Source organism: Chiloscyllium plagiosum, chromosome 29, assembly GCF_004010195.1.
Source record: "Chiloscyllium plagiosum isolate BGI_BamShark_2017 chromosome 29, ASM401019v2, whole genome shotgun sequence".
Lineage (NCBI taxonomy): Eukaryota > Metazoa > Chordata > Chondrichthyes > Orectolobiformes > Hemiscylliidae > Chiloscyllium > Chiloscyllium plagiosum.
In genome coordinates this window covers 36,821,321-36,843,886 of record NC_057738.1, presented here as the reverse complement: position 1 = coordinate 36,843,886, position 22,566 = coordinate 36,821,321, and the positions used below count along the sequence as shown (strand labels likewise).

The 22,566-nt window shown below is 39.4% G+C and overlaps 1 protein-coding gene across 21 annotated transcripts in view; it reads right to left on the bottom strand.

Annotated features, from left to right (window-relative positions):
- The window catches only part of ulk4 (unc-51 like kinase 4), a 497,483-nt gene that overhangs the window by 336,405 nt on the left and 138,512 nt on the right, over nucleotides 1-22,566 (bottom strand). For all 21 annotated transcript variants that reach the window (XR_006315934.1, XR_006315935.1, XM_043719550.1 and 18 more), the window contains 2 exons: nucleotides 16,664-16,771; nucleotides 13,627-13,710 (listed from right to left, as the gene is read on the bottom strand). Coding sequence is in view for 19 of the 21 variants with exons in the window: in XM_043719550.1 (XP_043575485.1) it covers nucleotides 13,627-13,710; nucleotides 16,664-16,771 (192 nt within the window). In the remaining 2 variants the exon portion in view is untranslated. The remainder of the gene's footprint in view (nucleotides 1-13,626; nucleotides 13,711-16,663; nucleotides 16,772-22,566) is intronic.

The following is a 22,566-nucleotide window of genomic DNA, read 5'->3' as shown; positions in this document are numbered from 1 at the left end:
AAAGAACAAAGAATATTACAGCACAGGACACGCCCTTCGCACACACACCCCCCTGCCCCTCCAAGCCTAAGCCGATTCATACCCTCTATCTAAATCTGGCGCCTATTTTCTAAGGATGTGTATCCCTTTGCTCCCTGTCCATTCATATATCTGTCTAGATACATCTTAAATGACGCTATCATTCCTGCCCCTACCACCTCCGTTGGCAACGCATTCCAGGCACCCACCACCCTCTGCATGAAGAACTTTCCCCGAATATCTCCCCTAAACATTTCCCCTCTCACTTTGAACTCGTGACCCCTAGTAATCGAGTCCTCCACTCTGGGCAAAGGTTTCTTGCTATCCACTCTACGATTTTGTAGGCCTCAAACAAGTCTCCCCTCAACCTCCTTCTTTCCAATGAAAATAATCCTAACCTACTCAACCTCTCCTCATAGCTAACAGCCTCCATACCAGGCAACATCCTGGTGATCCTCCTCTGCACCCTCTTTATAGCATGCACATCCCTTTGGTAATGTAGCGACCAGAACCGTACACAGTAATCCAAATGTGGCCAAACCAAAGTCTTACACAACTGTAACATGACCTGCCAAATCTTGTACTCAATACCCCATCCGATGAAGGAAAGCATGCTGTATGTCTTCTTGACCACTCTACTGACTTCGGGGAACAATGGACCTGAACACCCAGATCTCTCTGAACATCAATTTCCCCAGACTTTTCCATTTACTGTATAGTTCACTCTTGAATTGCACCTTCCAAAATGTATCACATCAGATTTACACAGAACATAGAACAATACAGCGCAGAACAGATCATTTGGCCTTCGATGTTGCGCAGACCTGTGAACTAATCTAAGCCCATCCCCCTACACTATCCCACCATCATCCATGTGCTTATCCAAGGATTGTTTAAATCTCCCTAACGTGGCCGAGTCAACTACACAGGCAGGCAGGGCATTCCATGCCCTTACCACTCTCTGAGTAAAGAACCTGCCTGTAACATCTGTCTTAAATCTATCACCCCTCAATTTGCAGCTATACCCCCTCGTACAAGCTCACGTTATCATTCTAGGTAAAAGACTTTCACTGTCTGTCCTATCTAATCCTCTGATCATCTTGTATGTCTCTATCAAATCTCCTCTTCTTAGCCGCCTTCTTTCAAATGAGAACAGACACAAGTCTCTCAGCCTTTCCTCATAAAACCTTCCCTCCAGACGAGGCAACATCCTGGTAAATCTCCTCTGCACCTTTTCCAATGCTTCCACATCCTTCCTGTAATGGGGCGACCAGAACTTTATACAATATGCCAAGTGCAGCCGCACTAATATTTTGTATAGTTGCAGCATGACTTTACAGCTCCGGAATTCAATCCCTGTACCAATAAAACCTAACATGCCGCATGCCTTCTTAACAGCACTATCAACCTGGGTGGCAACTTTCAGGGCTCCAAGATCCCTCTGCACATCCACACTACTAAGAATCTTTCCATTGACCCAGTAGTCTGCCTTCCTGTTATTCTTCACAAAGTGAATCACCTCACATTTATCTGCAATGAACTCAGATTGAACTCCATCTGCTATTTCTTTGTCCAACTCTCCAACCTATCTATATTCTGCTGTATTCTCTGACAGTCCCCTTCACTATCTGCTACTCCACCAATCTTATTGTCATCTGTAAACTTGCTAATGAGACACCCTACACCTTCCTCCAAATCATTTATGTATATTACAAACAGAGGTCCCAGCACGGATCCCTGTGGGACACCACTGGTCACGGGTCTCCATTTTGAGAAGCTCCCTTCCACTGCTACTACTCGGTCTCCTGTTGCCCAACCTACCTTAGGAACCTTATCAAACACCTTACTAAAGTCCATGTAAATGACATCTACATCCCTTCTCTCATCAATCAACTTTGTCACCTCTTCAAAGAACTCTATTAGGTTTGTAAGACATTACCTTCCCTGCGCATCCTAGCTATATTGACAATTATTGTTTGTCTGCTCATAGCCTCGTGCTTCACATCACTGAAAAGCTAATCAATTCCTTTAACATTTTTGGGCCCAACTTCTTTATTGTTAATTGGAACAGCAGCCAACCATTTTGCTCATGGAAACTGTTCTGACACTTAAATTTACTTTAAACACCCAAATAAGTTTAGAAATTACTTGTGACACCAGTTGATTTTGCATCATTTGTCTTCTCAAGTAAAGTTTTCCACATTTACTTGAAAATAGTTCATCCTAACTTTATTTTCAACCAAACAAGCAGAAGTTCTAAAATTACAATCAATCATTCTGGGTTCACTACTCAAGGCCAGACTCGTTCCCCTGACTTGTCAATTTCCTTCACTGTTTCAAACACCTCAGTCATATTGTCCCTTTATCTCTTCATCTTCAGGTAACGATAATCAAATTCACCCAGTCTCTGTTCATAATTTTTCCTCTTTATCTTAGCTATTATCCCGTTGAATCATTAAGCACATAGGTCGTAGAAAATCAGATTTCATTAATACTCCGTATAATTTCAGTCATATCTTCTTGCAGTTATATTCTGTATCTCATAATATGATGATCAGAATGTCATTGCCTTTGTTTTAAAACAAAATTGCTAATTTGTCCTGAAGAAAAGTTGGCTTGAAATTATATGGATTGACTTTTAAATTTCTTTATTCATCGACAACCTCTGTGCTGGAGGATTAACCTTTTGAATTGCACTTCCATTCTTCAGTCCACAGTGCACCACTTTATATTTTGTTACTTAAGAATAATTATTTCATTACGTTGACACCTTCATTCTGTTTATCTGTTTAGTACTGGTTGTTTGATACACCTTATCGAAAGAATGAGACAGGAATAAAGGAAGTTTATAAGTCAGTGATTTTTTTTCCCCTCAGTTAATCATAAATCTTAGCTTAGTACATAATCAAAGTGGAATCTACTCCCTCCTGTTCACAAATTAGGAAATTAAATATCATGACATGGTGGGAAGCCAATCATGTCATGTTACATTGAATTTTACAGCAGAATCAGGACATTCAACACCACAGTTCTATGCCAATGCATAAAGTTGCCATAGTCCCAGAAGCCATTGAGCTATTCTCTCACTGTGCTGGTGCAAATGCTCTCCAGAAATCTCACTGCACCTTACTTTAACTTAAACTATCAATCCATCTATTTATTTGTTCTTCATCTACCTATCTAACTTCCCATTAAAGATATCTTTCCTACTTGCCTCAACAATTCCAGTTGGTCTGGAATCCACAATGGCACTATATTGTTCAGTCAAAGAATTCCTGCCAAACTTCTCTTTGGGGGTTATTATTAACTAACTTATTTATTTCCCTAATTTCAGGCCCTGGCTACAAGTAGAAACAATTTCTCTACAAGTTCTGCAGATTCATCAGCAATTTCAAAATTGGACTGAAGCTCAAAGATTTTAACAACAAAAGATGCCATAACATCAGTAAGTCCAAACTTGCACTGATACTAGTAATATTTTCAGTAGACAAAGTTAAACAAAGTTAAACAAAGTTAAACCAACCCCCAAGGCGCCTAGCCTCATTCCTGATAATGGGCTTTTGCCCGAAATGTCGATTTTCCTGCTTCTCTGATGCTGCCTGACCCGCCGTGCTTTTCCAGCACCACACTCTTGACTCTGATCGCCAGCATCTGCAGTAGTCACCTTTTGCCTAGCCAAAGTTAGATCAATAACAAGTCCTTAGCCAGAGTGAAAAACAACATTCCAACATTACATAAAATTGACAGTTTTATTTGCACCCAGACTTTAAGTGAATTAAATCTAGGCTAATGGGAGCTAGTGGCTGAAAATCAATGTTAAAGTAATTTTGGTCCACTATCTCAAAGTTGACAGAATATGTTGCCTGCATTTCACTTAATGGTCAGACAGGGATTGCTAATTGCCAGATTAATAAAATACAGAGGACATTGCTTATCTGAATCATTCATATTGTCTTGGCAGACATTGTTGGTATTGCTTCTGAGATGAGAAGTTAAAAAGTAAAATTTCCATTTTCATTATTCCAATTCTAAATCTCTTCAGCACATGTAATACTGAGGCAAGATAATGTCAAACACTGTGGAACTCAAATAATATTCAGCAAATTGTGGTGATTAGTCTTTATGAAACTTTACACATTTGAGATACAATTGAAATTACGCATATGAAGTGTGGTTCAAAGTCAGTCAAATACAGAGCACAAAGCACCAATATGTACAGGCTCCAACCTCTGGAATTTCCTCCCAAAACCTTTTCATTTCCTATTTTAAGATACCCTTTAAAACTACCCCTTTGACCAAGCTTTTGGTCATCTGTTCTAATATTATCTGATGTGGCTCACTGCCTGATTATCTTTATAGATTTGAAGTGAAACGTGTTAGGACTTTTGTTTTTGTTTACACTAAAGACACTATAAAACTACAAATTGTTGCTGTTTTTGAGGTTTGATCATTGGCTTGTGGAGAATGAGCTGATCTCACCCAGAGTGCCAAATGAATGATGCACTTGATCTTCATGCCCCTTAGTCTCCTGTGATACTAATGATGGCTAAATAAAATAATTATTTTTCAGATGGACATTGATGAAATACTGGAAGGCTCTCTCCACTTGCAAAACATACCTGAGCACGACACAATAGGGGGTTGGGGGGGGGATAGAGTGGAGAAAACTAAATTGGGAAAATAACAGGGCAGAAGTGTGATCTAATGATATTATTCCTGCATATGTCACCTTGAATTGACAGGCTACCAATTAGCACAAATAGCGTCATTAATAATTAAAATTTGAATACCCTGTGGATGTCAGTCATATTCTTTGCGCTAGTGAGAAACCCCACAATTTTATAAGCACTGTTGGTTTCATAGCATTAAGAAGAAATTTATCCATCAACAATAATGATTGAAGAGAGATCTACAATATTAAAAATATGACTTGCGCTGTAAATTTCACTTCAGTGAACAGTCAGCAGGTGAGACAGCTGGGCAGTGAGTGGGTTTCAATACCCAAAACAACTTCTCTGTTCTCCACAGCGGCTGCCTGATTTACAAAGTGTTTCCAATGTATTTTTTTGTTTCAGATTTCCAGCATCTGACTTTCTGTTCACTCCAGTGAAGCTGATTTTAAGACTCATCATGATAATACATCATTTGATAATATAGTAATAGAGAGCGAGGATAAAGGAGCTCCATTCATATGCAACAGTGGAAGTCAGCTCAAATGCATGCATTTTTAATCTGCCATCTGTAATGTCTGTTCATTGTGCCTATTGAGGAAAATGGGATGATTAACCATTAAGTAGAAAACTGAAAGACCTAACCTTTAACACTACTAACAGATGCTGTCAGTTTAGTTAATTGTGAACTGAAATGTGACTGGATAAAACTTTTATGTAGACAGCACAGCAGGAGCTTTAAAAAAAAACTCATCACCTTAAATCCACTGCAGAAATGTAATAGGATGCTGCCATAATTAGCACACAGGGGAACACTGCCAATGTGGTATTAATAAAGAACAGTTTGCTTCATTATATTGCCTTCTCCACTTAACTGCATATCTGGTAAGGGCACATTAAGGCTATATGTATTTCAAAAGCCAATTTATTTTCTTATTTGCTTCTGTGGAATCCTGTTCCATTAAATGCTTGGCTTAAACACTCTATGTGTATATACTTAAGTATTTTATCACTGGTATGATTTACCTTTCTTTCATGGACTCACTAATTTTATTTGCATCTATTGTATTTAGAACCGATTAGTATTCAATAATTATTTTTTAACAATTAATTATAAATCTGAACCTTACCCATCATACTGTAGTAATAATTATGGTTTGTCTTCTGGCCCATTTTTCAGCAGGATTGTAGCCAGGCAAAAATTTTTAAAAACTTGCTGACATAAGTACTCAGAGGCCAGTATCCCACCACCGATTCATCCTTTACTTACATGTGAAAAGTCCCTGACACTGATCCAGCTTCCTCAGAGCCAACACTGAATGAATAGAACCTCTGACATTCCTGTTTACATCTGTCAGCCAGGACTCCCTAACTGGGCGAGATTAACAGCCCCAATCAGGAAACTCATATTTGATGAGGCCTACTTGGCTGGCATCATTACAATCACTACTTCCCCTACTTTCCCCTGCTCCACCCAGGTCCAAGGACATAGGCCGGTCTTTGTTATTTTGGAACTCCACTTGGGGAGTTTTAGCACTGAGTCAGGTTTCTCCAACTCTGCCTCTGAGAAGGGTGGCATGTAATGCACAGTACCTTGCCTCTTGCACCCAGAGTGGCTTGGAATAAATTTATTCTCTTCTTCAGGTGGCAAAGGCATCGAGTGGTGACATCTTCTGTGTTCATCTCAGATTCCGAGGTACCTTCAATGCTTGATGGGGAGAGAGAATCCATAAGTTCCAGAACTGTTAGAAGGCTGTCGAGGAGCCTGGCACGTTTTTCTCCTGTACCATTTGTGAGTTCGCAGCTTTCAGATGGTCCACATCCTTGTTCAGGACGTTCGCACCTATCCAAACTTTATTATTCACTGGGCCTGACCTTGCATTGACCATGCCTCTTACCCATACAGAACCATTGCCTGCTTCCTATACCAAATATCATCACCTGAAGAAAACTGTCTCTCTTGCTTAGCTGAATTTCGAGTCCAGTATTGGCGCTCCTGATGCCATTTCACCCTACACTCCAGGTCCAGGAAGATCAGATTTAACATGGTGTGGAGCCTTCTCCCCATCAGGAATTCTGCTGGAGCTATCTCTGTAGTTGTATGAGGGTTGGTGCTGTAATCAAATAGGAACTGAGACTGTTTGGTGTCTAGTGAAGATGTTGGTCTACTTCTTTAAGCCTGCTTTCAAAGTTCGGGCTGCTCTTGTCAGACTATTGGATGATGGATTGAATGGAGCTGTCCTGACAATGTGAATTTAGGAAATACTCAAATTCCCTGCTGGTAAGTGATGGCCCATTATCAGTGACCAACACTTCCAGGAGCCCATGTATTGCAAAAGATGCAGGCAGTCTTTCTATCGCCATCCTGTGTTTGATGAATCAATTCTGTGCACGACTAGCCACGATGAGTGGGTATCCATAATGACGAAGAACATTGAACTCATGAAAGTACCTGCACAGTTGACGGGTAACTGAACCCAGGGTTTACCTGGCAATTTCCACAAATATGAGGGAGGTGCAGGCAGTAATTTTTGTCCTTGCTGGCAATCTGGGCACTAGCCCCACTGGCCACTAATCATAATATCATGCCAACACCTTCATTTTGGAAACCCCTGGATGACCCTGGTGGAGATCAGCCAGTATCTGGCCTTATCTCAAGATAATCACTCTTGCTCCCCATTTGTTGTCTCTTCAGTGATCTGGTCTCTCCGGATCCAAAAAAGATTTTAATTCTGGTTATGAAAACCCTTTGGTATTTCCCATCATAACCAGCTGTTTCAGTTTTGCCAGGACTGGATCTTTTTATAGGAGAAAGTGAGGACTGCAGATGCTGGAGATCAGAGCTGAAAATGTGATGCTGGAAAATCGCAGCAGGTCAGGCAGCATCCAAGGAACAGGAGAATCGACGTTTCGGGCATAAGCCCTTCTTCAGGAATTTTATATCCAAAGCCTGACATTGTCACCATTTAAACCATTACAGTCTCTTCCAGTGACATACCATTGGTGATGTATCTCCTATTGGGAAGTGCATTTGCTACTTGGCCTCATGGACAGCGTTCCAACTTGTAATTATAGACACTTAGTTTTGCAGCCCACCACTGAATTCGGCCTGAAGCTATGGATGACGCTGCCTTGTCCTTTTTAAGTAGACCTAGCGGGGGTTTGTGGTCCATTATTAATACAAAATTACATCCGTAAAGGTATTGATGGAACTTCCTGACTCCAAATGTGATCGCCAAAACTTCCTTTTCAAACTGGGCTATTTATACTCTGCATTAGCCAAAGTTCTTAATGCATATGCTATTGAACATTCCTCACCACTGAGCCAACTATGAGCTAATACTACCCGATGCCGCACGAGGAGGCATCACATGCCAATACCAGATCTCACTTGGGATAATAGTGTGCCAACACCTGAGGATAATAGTTGTTTCTTCACTTACCAGAAAGCTATGGCTCGGCTCCGTGACCATTTCCAAGGCTGACCTTTTTCAAGACCTAAAGCAAAGGTGCCAGGATGGATGCCAGGTTATGTATGACCTTTCCATAACAGTTCACCAGCCCAGGAAAGGCCTAAGTTCTGGTACAGATGTGGGAGCTGGGGCACTTCTAATCACTCTCCAATTGGTGTAACCCAGTCTTATCAACTCTATAGCCAAAGTACATCAATTGCGGAGCCTGGACCACACAGTTTTCCCATCTAAGGTGTGTGCCTGCCTGGGAGAAATGTCTAAGGACAATATCCAAGTTCTTTAACTGCGTTTTATTGGTCTTCCCTGTTATTAGCATCATCTGGATACATGGGGTAGACCTTGTAAAATGTTCTCCACGGTCTGCTGAAAAGTTGCACATGCTGACAACACCCTAAATGGCAGTCTTGTATATTGGCACAAACCCTTATGGGTAAAAGTGTCCCATACTTCTTAGAACCTTCATCTAATCATAATTGCAAATACGCACGGCTTAAGTCCAGCTTTGTGAAAGACAGCATCCTACCAGCTTTGTATATAAATCCTCAATGCGAGGGACTAGATATTTATCCAGCTGTGAAAAATGATTTACTGTTTATTTTAAATTCCCAAAAAGGCAAATCAAACCGTGGAGCATCACAATCTGAATGAACAGTCCTGCCCATTCCATAAACTAGACTAGTTTGATGATTCCTTCACTTTCCAGCCTTCTGATTTTTGCCTCTACTTTTGTCTGTAAGGCAAATGGTACTGGATGGGCCTTGTAAAATCATGGAATTGCTTCCTGGTCAATTTCCTTGGCTCCTTTGATAGTCCCTAGACCTTCATGAAAAACTTCCAGCTTTTTAACTAGGACTTCAGTCAGGCCATTTTCTAAGCAAAAAATGTTGAACCAGTCTATGTGAGTTTTTCTCAATCAATTTCACCCCATCAAGCTTGGACCCGAGCCTTTTACTACAATCAGTGGTAACTGAACCAGCTGCTCTTCATAAGAGACCAGAACCAAAGTTGTACCTTTAATTTGTAAAGGTCCCCTGACATAGATTCTCAGTCCAGCCAAAGGCTTGCATAAAATTAAGGGCTGGAGTCCAGAGCGAATTTTGTTAGGCTGGTTCTGCAATCACCAAAATGCCCACAACGGTTATCGACCTCCAGTAGTACCAGGTAACCATTTAACCAGATGTTTATTTTGATTAGTTCTGATTTGGATGTTGCTAAGTAATTTAACTGTTCCAACCCAGATGTAGGTGGACTTTCCATGGCATTCACTTTCCTGGATACCGGCTTATGAGTTCTCTTACTCCATTTAGGTACAGTGGGACTTTTTCACTGTCTGGAGTCAGCATACTGGCAGAAACTACAATGATTTGCCAGCCTGACTCCTGAAGAAAATTTTAACCACTTGGCCATGGCTTGGCTTTGTTTTGAGGTTTCCTGTGGACTGACCTCGAGTCCTATGTCCTGAGTGGAGCTGTGCAATTATCTTCATGAAAATGGTGCTCCCCAAGCTCATGTCAGACTGGCGAGGGTGTTCACTACAATACCCTGCAATTATATGTGGCAGTTGCCACATTTTTCAATGATAAAGCCAATGGTAGTGTCTGTTTGAGGTCCAGTTCAGCTTCAACTAGTCCGCACTTGTCCATGGTTGCATCTTTAATCCCAGTCTCGTCGTAACTGAAACATACTGAAATAACTCCACAGAGGCCGTTATCTAATCACCAAGTCATCCCTTATTTGCTCATGGGCAGTCCTTTACACTGATCCAGTTTTCTCAGATCCAGCTCGCAGAGTGAACAGATCCTCTGACATTCCTGTTTATATCTGTCAGCCAGGGCTCTCTGATTGGACCAGATTAACAGCCCAAATCAGGGAACTAAATTCTATGAGGTCCACTTAACTGACCTCATTACAATCACTGCACTTTCCACTGTCATTTTACCTGAGTCTAGCCTACTACCATTGTCAAGCGGGTCTGTCTATGGATGGAGAAAGTGAGGTCTGCAGATGCTGGAGATCAAAGTTGAAACTTTATTGCTGGAACAGCACAGCAGGTCAGGCAGCATCCAGGGAACAGGAGATTCGACGTTTCGGGCACAGGGCCTGAAGAAGGGCCTGTGCCCGAAACGTCGAATCTCCTGTTCCCTGGATGCTGCCTGACCTGCTGTGCTGTTCCAGCAATAAAGTTTCAACTGTCTATGGATGACTTGCACTCCATGGCTTTATTAAGTAAATTCTGAGCTTGTGACATTTATAGGATTCCAATGGCATTTTCCTGCAGAGACAGCACAGCAATGTACCGAGAAAAAAAAATCACTAGAGCCCATGCTAATAAAGTGAAAATGATGCTGTGGTGGGCATTTTATTTCAGCAACAGAATTAGCCTAATAGTCCTTTCGATGTTTTGATTAGAAGCTTCCCAAATGTTAGTACTCCTATTTGTCACCCATTCTTCCAGGGGCTAGTCTAATTCATTCCTTCAATTGCATTATGCTAGCTCAGTTCTGTCAATGAGACTAGAGATTTGACTAGCTCTCAGACTGTGTTGTCTGTCAGTAAACTGACAGCTAATCACTTCCATGCAATAAGGCCCAAATAACAAAATAAGTCTGGCTTCTCATTGATTACATTAGGTGGACATTAAAATTACTGCAGCCATCAACTACTTCTGTGTTCTTCACTTCAAAATCACTCAACATGTCTCCATATGAGATGGCCTGTGCCCGAAACGTCGAATCTCCTGTTCCCTGGATGCTGCCTGACCTGCTGTGCTGTTCCAGCAATAAAGTTTCAACTTTGATCTCCAGCATCTGCAGACCTCACTTTCTCCTCCATATGAGATGGGTCAATCTCATATTAACCCACACAATTCGTGTTCACTCTTCAGTTTTTATTGATTATCTAGGATACACAAGTACTCATAACATGGAGACAGGTTTCCATGCAGCTTTCGCCCATGGCTATTCTCTTTAAAGTTTCTAATTTAGGATATGATTGAAGGTTGCAAACTATGATCATTAAACTTCTTTCAGCAATCAGTCACTCATTAGGCAGCAAGCAACTCCTAGTGTTTCAGTACTAACTGATGTCAATGGTAGCCATGGTGTGGAGATGCCAGTGTTGCACTGGAATGGACAAAGTTAGAAGTCACATGACACCAGGTTATAGTCCAACAGTTTTATTTGAAATCACAACCAGGTTATAGTCCAACAGTTTTATTTGAAATCACAAGCTTTCTGAGCACTGCCCCTTCATCAGGGATTAAATGCTTGTGATTAACTGAGCAAGCCACTCATTTCAAAGGCAACAGGATAGCAACAAACGCTGGTCTTGCCGTGACATCCAGATCCCATGGAAGTATTTTTAAGAGCTTCAAAAGTAGCAATAAAGACAAAATACTGTGATGTTGGAGATCTGAAATAAATCTTGAAAGTGCTGTTAATTCTCAGCAGATCTGGCAGCATCTTTGGATACAGAAACAAAGTTAACACTGAGTTCAAGATGACTCTTTCTCAGTGGAATATCAAAGTCGTCATATCAAACGAGAAACATTAATTCTGTTTCTCTCTCCACAGATACTGCCAGATCTGCTGAGTTTCTCCAGTACTTTCTCTTTCAAAATTAATTTCTTGGATATGAAGTAATTTGCAATGTTCTGAAGATAAAAGGACCTACATGATTGATAAATCTTTCATCTTTCTTATTCCAGATTGGATACAATTTAAATATTTCCTTCAACACAAACAGTTTATGCTTCTTCAATCTAATTTGTAGGACTTACTCCCTCCAGCACTTTATAAATTTAGTAATATCAAATCAATGTGAACGCATAATGGGTTTTATTGCACATGAATATTTCGTAAAGCAGGTTTTGCAGCACCATAAAGACAAGAAAAGTGAACTGTTGCCCATTTTTTCATCGAGTCCCCATCACAATAAGCTTCCTGCATTATCCATCTTGAAGCAGTTGATGCATTTGCACCAACACAGCAATAATTGCAGCCTCAGTCAAGTTGCTAAGGGGTTCACTTGGACAGAAACCTGCTTTGTTTTTGCTGTGCCTCGCCTACATATGACCATCATTGCATTAATTTGTCAGTGTATCATATTAGTGTTCTGATCATTAAATAAAGTGGTGATACCACCATCATAAACTAAATGGATGTTTGGACAGCATTAAATGCAACTGAAATAAGATTAAATTAAGAGAACCTATAATTGGTGACTGGAAACTATTCCCTACTTTCAAACAAAACTACCCATCAGAAATCAGCTGCCAGGTCTAATCGAAAAATAGGCAATCATTAATTATGCAGAAATATTTAATTAAAATTAAGATACTTGTGGAAGTGTTTATTAATATTCAAATATATTCATACATGTTGTTTGGCTATAATTACAGCTCCACTGCATATTGTTTCTTTTCTACTTTAGGGTACATAGCACCTCTTGATATTATCAGAAGACCCTGAGATGAGGCATCTGAATGCACAGTAATGATGGCTACTTATCACTGCTGGTGAATAAAGGTCAAAGTTTGTTTCACTGCTGTATATAAGCTTAATAAGATTGTCGCACTAATTCAATTTGCAGCCACCAGAGATTTGTTATCACAATCCCTTTGGGATTAATGTTTCCCCTGCCTGGAGAAGCACCAGGACCCAGACCAGTTACTGCTTAATTAACACAGGGAAAGAAGCTTCAATGAAACTTAGTGAGGATGTTTCTTCCTCCCTACCTGCACCCCAGCTCCAAACCCAGAAAACGTGTTTCCAAATTTATAAACAAAAGCCAACATGCAAAAATTATATACTGCAAAATTGCCGAGTGAAATGAACTGAGAAGCTGAACTAGGACTGAAACCATGAATATATATTTTGCTCCTTTAAAATGCAATGAAAATGGGCTGATTCATTTCTCAGCAATTTATATTTGGAATCCAGCTGCAATTCACTGAGACACAGAATAGCTGGTATGCGAATGATTGGCAGCTTGTTGCAAGATAGGAAACAAAAGTTTGAGCATAAATAAAAGCTGACAATTTTTATTGCAATCAAGTTGTGACTAGGTACACACCCAATTTAGCACATAACAACTGAACTGTTCTAAATATTTATATGTATTACCAATAAGTTAGTTTAGCAAACATCTTAGATAAGTGCTTATGCTTTCAGAATAATTTCCCATTCTTTTAATAAAGTCACAACCCTGTGGGAATCACTACTCCTAACGAGGAATTTTGAAAACAACATCTGTGCATTTATTTTATCAAAGCTTGACATTTTCAGACAAAAACAACAGACGCCACTGGGACATGGCAACTGAAACTTTCCCTGTGCAGTTTCAATTTAAGAAATGATATGCACAAACTGCAGATGTATAAATATAAACCCAGAATGTGCTTGCAATGTCTGAAGTAAAATGCTGTTACAATTGTTCATTTCTCTGGAGGCAAGAAACAGTCTTACCCCTTCCCGAATGCATCTCATTAGCACAGTGTAGGCAATAGAGGGGATGGCCCAGCGGTCTCTTGCATGCAGACTTTTTTCCTCCTGTAATTAAGTGATTGAAGTAATCATGGAAATGTCAGTATAAATGAAATTAGCCAATAGAAAAAAATGCAATGAAAAAAAATGATTTTTTCCCCTAAATACAAAAGGTAATATAAAACTACAATTCGATTTTACATTCAAAGGAAGGTTCTCAATTTGTCAAACCAAGACACTCCCCTCTCGGGTCAATGGTATACAGCCAGGGTTGTTGCAAGGACAAATGCCACAGAGAACTGTACTTCACATATATGACTATCCTTCACGGTCTGGTTCATCTAGGGACAGAGATCTTGGAATCACCTCTTTCCTGCCTTTTCCCAAGTTGGCTTGTCCTGACACATATCCAGGTCTAAGATTCAGGCAGAATTCCATTCTTGATCAAGAGATTGTTTAAAAAACTGCACAATCTCAAAATTGCTATCACATAAAGGCAAATACTGCTAGTAATTCAGGGTAGTGAGTCCAAAAACTAAGAAAACTTGATGCACCTTCTCTGGTCAGATATACTCTATCCGACATTGCCAACAAAGCAATGAGTGTTCTGTGAAGTGTTGCGCTCACTAGACGTGTAACTGGAATTAAGGGTATTGATGCAAGAGTAATTGTCACATGATATAGGGAATGAACTAACCATATTTATGAACCTTAGCGTATGATTTTGAAATTGGAGCAAAACAAGAATCTCTTGTGGTTTTGGTTTCCAGGAGATGATAAGGCTTCCGGGGTGAAGCCTTCACCTTCTAATTGCATTTCTATTTAAATAAACTTGGACTAGATTATTGCTGTACAATAAAATGTTGAGGTACCACAAAGAATGAGCATTGCCTTTCATCGTTCAGATTTGGCGATCACAGTAGGACTACCATTATCTTGAGGATCTCTGGTGTTGCTAGCTGGTTTGTTTTGGAAATTGTACAATTTTGTGATATTCTCTTTTTTTATAGCACACACATTAGTTCGTGTAATTTTGGATATGGCCCAGTGACACTTTTCGCATTTGGATTTATTCCCATTCTTTCCTCTTTAGTCAATTTGACTGCTGGGAAACACTGAGTGTAACTTCCATCATGTTCTGCATGCAGAACAACATTATCATCTCCTGGAAATCAAAACCACAAGAGATTCTGGTTTTGCTCCAATTCCCAAATCATACGCTAAGGTTCATAAGTATGGTTTAGTTCATTCCCTACATATATGTGACAATTACTCTAATTCCAGTTACATGTGTAGTGAGCACAACACTTCATAGAACACTCATTGCTTTGTTGGCAATGTGGGATAGAGTATATCTGACCAGAGAAGGTGCATCAAGTTCTTAGATTTTGGACTCACTACCCTGAATTACTAGCAGTATTTGCCTTTATGGTGATAGCAATTTTGAGATCGTTAAAAAAACTGCACAATCTCTTGAGCAAGAATGGAATTCTCCCTGTATCTTAGACCAGGAGCTGGATATATGTCAGGACAAGCCAACTTGGGAAAAGGCAGGAAAGAGGTGATTCCAGGATCTCTGCCCCCAGATGAATCAGACCGTGATCTCTGCCCCCGGATGAATCAGACCGTGAAGGAGCTTCTATGTGTTGTAACTTGGACTAAATTCAAAGTTAAAGAGGCCCTGACACTGTGGCAAGTAAAACGATATCATTCACATTTCACATAATATCCTGGGGCAAATAAATTCTTATTAAAGTCTTACAAAAGTTCAGGAATTGTAAACTCTCTGATAAATCCAACCTGTACCTCAGCAAAATATAATGAGCTCATTTATTAAAAGGATTTGTGGCCACAGTGGTGTCAAGAAGAAAGAACTGAGAAATTTTAACAACACTAGTTTGTGTGTACTCGGAGTCACAACATGTCTAGTAATCAGTCCCAACATGTTTGTTTGTAGACCTCATTACAGTAGTGTCCAGTCAGATTTCTGCAATTTCTGTTCCGTTAAAACACATCTGTACAACGATTTCAGAATATAAGTTTGGAAAATACCAAGAGATGTGTGGTTCAATTAATATGCCTCCCATCAACGTAATACTCCTTGAACAAGGACATCATCCAGTGTAGTGGAAGTCCAGAATGCAAAACACAAAAAGTTAACAGTAGGTCAACTGAACCTCTCAAAGCTAAGATTAACAGATTTTTCTCAGTAAGGGCAAGAATGGAAGAAAGGCAGGTAAACAAAATTAGACCATAAGACGATAAGACATAGGACTGGAAGCAAGGCCATTCGAGTCCACTCCTCCATTTAATCACGGCTGACGGGTGTTTCAATTCCACTTTAATTAAGAGCAATTAAGAGATTAAGAGAAATTAAGAGAAAGTGGATAATGGAGCAAGCTCAAAGCAACAACAAGTGTTGGCAGATTTACCTGTGATCATAGTTCACGATACATTTGATTGTTTGACACAAATATTTTAAGCCATCAGTGACATTCTGATTGATGAACATTTTGAAAGTAATTTAATTAATGTTGCACAAGAACATTTAGTCACACCATCTTTCTGATTCTTAGATTTGTTATCACTGAGAGTATTGCTGCCAATGTCACTCACCCTTCACTTAACGCAGGTTCAAACTTTGCTTGTTGCTTAAAGGTGGAAGTAATCAAATCACAGTCTGAAATTTATGGCCCTGCTTTTGATCACTGTGGAGGATCTAGCCCATTACAGAGCCTCTGATTATACTAGAATATAAAGTGAATTTCTGACACAATTACAATGCAGACACTTTGCATGGAATCATCATATTTCATTTGTAATGGGAAATTATTCCTTAAGATGATGTATTTATCACAATTCATTGCACCCAGCCTCCTTTTCTCATTCTTTTCCACAATCAATATTAATTTATCGCATAAATGATGTCAATGATAATTGATTGCAGAAAAAAATTGGTTGCAGTATTAAGGATGGACAATGAATTCCTACAAATTTTCATTTCCTAGGTGTCTCCTACCTGGTTAGCCACAAGGTACAGGAGTTCTCCTAGGGCAGGTATCAGGCAATGCTTCAGCTTTGTGTTCCTGAAGTTTTCTCGTGTCAGTTCAGTTAACAGTGTGACAGCCTAAACCATAAAGAAAGAAACATTAAGCAGCACTGATTGTATTTGGTGGCAGTTTGTTTAATAAAAAAAAACTTGCATCAGCACATTTCATATGACAATGTATCCTTGTTCTAAACTGAACTTTTCCTGTCTTAGAGAAAATTGCTGCATTCTCTAACACAAGGAATTGTAGACAACTCTTTCAAATTTTGCATTAAATCTCTTTTTTCCATCTTAAAAAGGTCTTTATCAGAATTAGACTGTAACCATTTAAGTGAGCTTTTCTCAGAAGTTAGCCTTTTGACCCGGTATCATCCTCATTAATTTGTGCAGTACACTCTTGAAGGCCTGTTTTTGTTCTTCTGGAAGTGGAGAGTCCAAAGCAGAATTCCAGGGACTAAAATTAGTCAATACCAGTAGAGTGAAGTGAGCTCCGAGTAAATCATCAGCCCATTTTACTATCCAATTTATTTTTATCAGATAAGTCTACATTGTTTCCCCTTACATGGACAAATTTCACCTGATTACTTCAGATGGAGTCTAGCAAGGCTCTCGACAACTGAGGAATTAGTTCCTCACTTGAGTATATTGAGATTCTGATTAACTTGAAATATAGACCGACAGTCCATCATTTTTTTTGATTGCTCGTTTGTATCCGTTAATGAAGTTTTAATGATTTGTATACATGAACACCCAAATCCCTTTTCACCTCCACCACCCCATGTATGTCACTATTAAGGAAACAGTGCTGATTGTCCCTCTCAGAACTCAAGTGAATGACTTCAACTTGTGTATAATGCAATCCATTTCCCATTACTTAAGGCAAAATCATCATAGTTCTAGAGGACCGACAACTGCTGGTGGTTTAACTAGAGGTCTGAAAATATCCCCTCAACTTCCTGCTCCAATCTATGCAACATGTTCAAAAACTGCATCAATCCATGTAAAATTCCTTAAATCCGTTTTTTAGATTAGAATCAGTTTGACCATTGTAGCACAGACAGCCTTACAGGGATGCTCACACCTTCAATACATTATCTGGGTCGACATGACACCAATTGTTAAAGTTCACTTGAGAATGTAACTTCTAAAAAACGAGTTTTGCAATTTACATATGAAAGAACTGAAACCAACATGGTCATCCTAAAAGATGATAGACTTAACGAACAATCCAGGTCTTTTTCAATATATAATTTCAGTTAAATCACACTGTAAACCTTTGCTATAAATTCTGTGTCTTACAATCTTATTCTCCACAACTATCTGATGAAGAAGCAGCTAGTGCTTCCAAATAAACATGTTAGACTATAACCTGGTGTTGTGTGATGTTTAACTTTGTACACCCCAGCCCAACACTGGCGTCTCCAAATCAGGTAAATAAAGTACTTCCTCCTTTCCTAATGCATGTTTTTCAATTTTAAGTAGCAAAATACATCCCTGAAATTTTGCAAAATGTAAACCGATTATTATTGCTTTTTGATTTTATGGTCACAGCAATTACAGTACAGGAAATACTTTACTATTTGAGTTATACGACAGTCGTTAAATGTTAAAAGAGAACATAAAATATTAGGCCATATTTAGAATACTGATTCTGATCACCAAACCATCAGAAGGATGTGGAGGCTTTGGAGAGGATATCGAAATTATTTACCCAGATGTTGCCTTTTTTGGAGGTTATTAGATATGAGGAGAGATTTGTACAAACTTGGTTTGTTTTCACTTGAACATCAGAGGCTGAGGGGCGACCAGTTAGATTTTCCCATAGGACACGGGTTTAAGGGAAAAGTGGATGAGTTTTTTGGCAACGTGAGAGGCAAAGATTTTACACAGAGGGTGGTAAAGTGCCTGGAATTCACTGCTGGAGGAGGATACAATAGCAAATTTTAAGAAGCATCTTGTCAGATACATGAATAAGCAGGGAATAGAGGGATCAAGACTGCATAAAGTCAAAAGGTTTTTAGTTTAGAAAGTCATCATGTGTGGATACAAGCCTGGTCGGCCAAAAGCCTGTTCTTGTGCTGTATTGTTCTTTTTAGATTCTTAGGAATAAATTAGAAAATACAAAATCATAGGAATAAAATAGAAAAATACAGGAATAAAAAGTTCAGGATTACAGTCTTTCCACCCCAGTCCACACTGGCACCTAGCCTCCAGACTGCAAAAGGAATAATGCAACAATGTCGGAATTTTAATACAATTTGCAAATCTGGATATACAACTCACTTTTTCTTTATCCAAATCATGAATACCCATGATGACAAACTGAAGTATAATATAGATTGCTGATCATATGAAACCAATTAGAGAACATTCTTTTGTTACTCCTCGGTTTCCTAATCACAATAAGTGTCAAAATGTTTCACAAGGTTATCTCAGATTCTGTCACTTTCATTTTTTTCAACAATCTCTACAATCAAGTTTTAACAATGCTTGGTGGACGTCATAGGCACCCACGATTGACCACTGACCTCCTCAAAATGCTCAGATATAACAAACTTCTCAGATCCATGTTAATTCTCTGGAATACTTGTCCAAATGCTCAGTCACTTTCTGATAGCAGTTATTTCTTCAAGTTCATGGGGCAATTGTTGCCTGGTTTCTCTCTCTACTTAAATAATACATAGCATTTGCAAATTCTAATAAAATAACAATTCCTGGATCCATAAAGATTGAGGAGAAAGTGAGGGCTGCAGATGCTGGAGATCAGAGCTGAAAATGTGTTGCTGGAAAACCTCCATAAAGATTGACCAAATAATGGCTGATGCATCTGCAATACGTATACCCATTTCTTTCACTACTCAGGACTAAAATTTTCAGATCCTGACAATTTGCCTATCCTGTGTCCCAGTATTTTCTACCTCACTTTTTGCTTTCTTATATCAAACCCACTGAATTCTCCTCTTGGTTGATTTTAGCTTGGTTAATATTATGTCCTTTTCCTCCACAGGGAAAATGCACAATAATTTAATAAGCCTGCAATTTTTGCATAGTCCATTGTGGGATATAGGTAAAGTAGTGTTACTTCTGCAATCATAATTACTTATGCAAGGTAAATGTACTCACACCAGTGTATAATTGTTTCAGCCAAGAGCTGAGTCAATAAGAATGAAAGCTATGTGAAGGAAATACATAATTATTTTTGTATTAGCTAAAATGTGCATGCAAGAATGAAATGTGCCTGCAAAAAATGGTAGATGTTACAGACAAATAGATAAGGTGCTGTGAGGGGAGGGGGTTAAGCTAGATATGCCTGTAAAAACAGTAGTTATAAGCATCTGTTTCCCGCTTCTGCAAAAACAAGAACAAACCACAATCAAGAAGTCATGAGGTCATGAGATCATGACAAGTGAGAGAAATAGATGGGTAGTGAAGAAGAATATACCTAACAATGGACCACAGCAGGATGTGGTCAAATGGCCTTGTGAGGCCAGAATAAGAATCTTGTCACAGACAATGCCGGATAAGGCAAGAGATAAACAAGAGTAATGGGCGCCGGTCTTAGAGAGGTGGGAGATGTAAACAGGGGAGGAGCAATGGGATGAAAAAATAGGAACCAAATTACATAAATGTTGTGTACTAGTTGAATTCAATGTATGTGTCCCTGCCTTATGCACATTGGACACCACACCCTCTTGCAAGAGTGAAATAAATGACACTACTGATTCAGATCTTGTCTCGGACTCAAATTATTGAAGTGAGTGAGCTTCGTTTCTCACAATTGGGGGCCATCCGGGATATTCTTCCATCGCCGAGGGGGTGGCTGGCCCTGGACACTGGGAAGACGCGTCCCATTCCCGATTGAGGAGCGCTCTTGTGTCCCGGTTTGGTCCGCTCCCTTGGGCAACTGGTATGAATCCCACAAGAGAGACATCTGAATCAGACAGTGAAAGGAGGTTGATAGGAAATATGGCAAAAAGGGGCCAGGCAACTCTGTGCACAAACCAAGGTAAGAAAATTGACTTTTAAGTACTGCCTTGGTGGCCAGGATTGAGTTTTAGTAGTTAATAAGGGACTAACGAAGGAACTCAATATGGGCTGTGCCGTGGGTAAGGAAAAAGCCTCCGGGGGAATGAAAGAAGAAAAAGGCAATGGAAATGGAGGCGGGGTCCCTTACAACATACCTCCAAAAAGTTGGGCAGGATGTTGTGGAATTGGAAAAATAATACTTGTATAAGGGAAAAAGATAGGAAAAAGATGATTAAATATTGTTGCTTTGTATGGACTAAGGAATCCATTCTTCGTCCCGCCGTCTTTTGGCCAAAGTACAGGTCGGACGAAGATTGGATTTATAAATATTTGAATTTATATGTCAATGAAAAACAGCCTTATAGTCAGGAGGAATCAGATTATGCTTCAAGTCGGAAGGGCTAGTGGCTGAAGGGCTACTGAGGGTCCACTTTGTAAATAAATCATGGCCAGACATCCAGAAACATATTCAAAAGATAGAGGGCTGAAGCGAGAAGCACTCAGAGGTGTTGTTGCAGGAAGCTCAGAAAGTGTCTGTGAGAAATGGTGTGTGAGAGAGAGAGAGAACGAAAAGAGCTGTACAACTGATAGAAAGTTTAACCCTTTGTGATTTGGTTTGAATGCACATTTGTTTGTTGGTGATTGAATGTTTGTGCTTTATTCCCTGGAGCTTGAGTTTCAGGACTGTTTTGAATCTGATTTTTATTATGGAAACTTAACATGATTTCTTTTAAGGTTAAGGATTCTATAGTGATTATGAAATAAAATGATAACTCCTGTTCTTTTTACAGGTCATGACTGCCTTACTATCAGTTTCTAACTAATCTCTTTTATCCTTACATAAAACGATTTAATGGAGGACAGTTGAAGTTTCAGTTCAACATTAGATTGTAGTAAAAAAAATCCTATGGTTAATATTGTGACATTGGATTTGGCCATTGTTCATGCATTAGAAGTTTTTTTTTTAAAACTTGAATAGACAAATCCTTTTAAGGCAGCTCCGATTTTTTCACGATTGTAATTGAGCGATGATTGGTCAGGACGACTTAAGAAAACTAATTTTGGATTTAAATTAAGGGACTAAAACTGGATAATTATAGTGGATTTAAAAGTTGGGATCTGTATGTACATTTTAAATACTGAATAAATGAATTTATAATATATAAATATATATTTACAAGTTAGGAACAGACTTTAAAGTTAGACAAACATAAATTGATGAATTGGTATTTGAAGTTATGGGGAGCAAGAAATATTGCAATATTTCTTAAAAAAAAAATTCTCAAGGTCTAAATAAAACATTGGGTGATGAAGAACGGCTATAGGTGGCCCGAAGGCTGTTCAGTTGGTTAAATCGGGTCAACAATTGATCTGGCAACGTAACATGAGAAGTAGAAACAAAAGGCAAAAATAATGATAAGCCACGGTTGATGAGATAATAAAGAAAAGGACAAAACTAAAGGAGAAAGAAACCGGAATGGTCAGGGAGGAGATGTTAAGGGGTCTGGTGGACAGGAACAAGGATTGAAGTGGAAATCCCCACAGGCGGGATGTTATTACTGTGAAAGGACGGGTCACTTTAAGAGAGAGTGTCCAGATTTGAAAAAGAAAGTAAAGACAGTACCGTTTATGAACCTTGATGAAAAATAGGGGTGTCAGGAGTTCCTGCCCCCGGGGATCCACCAGGAACCCTTGATAAATTTAAAGGTGGGACTTTATAAAGAGGAGAAAGTGAGGTCTGCAGATGCTGGAGATCAAAGTTGAAACTTTATTGCTGGAACAGCACAGCAGGTCAGGCAGCATCCAGGGAACAGGAGATTCGACGTTTCGGGCACAGGCCCTTCTTC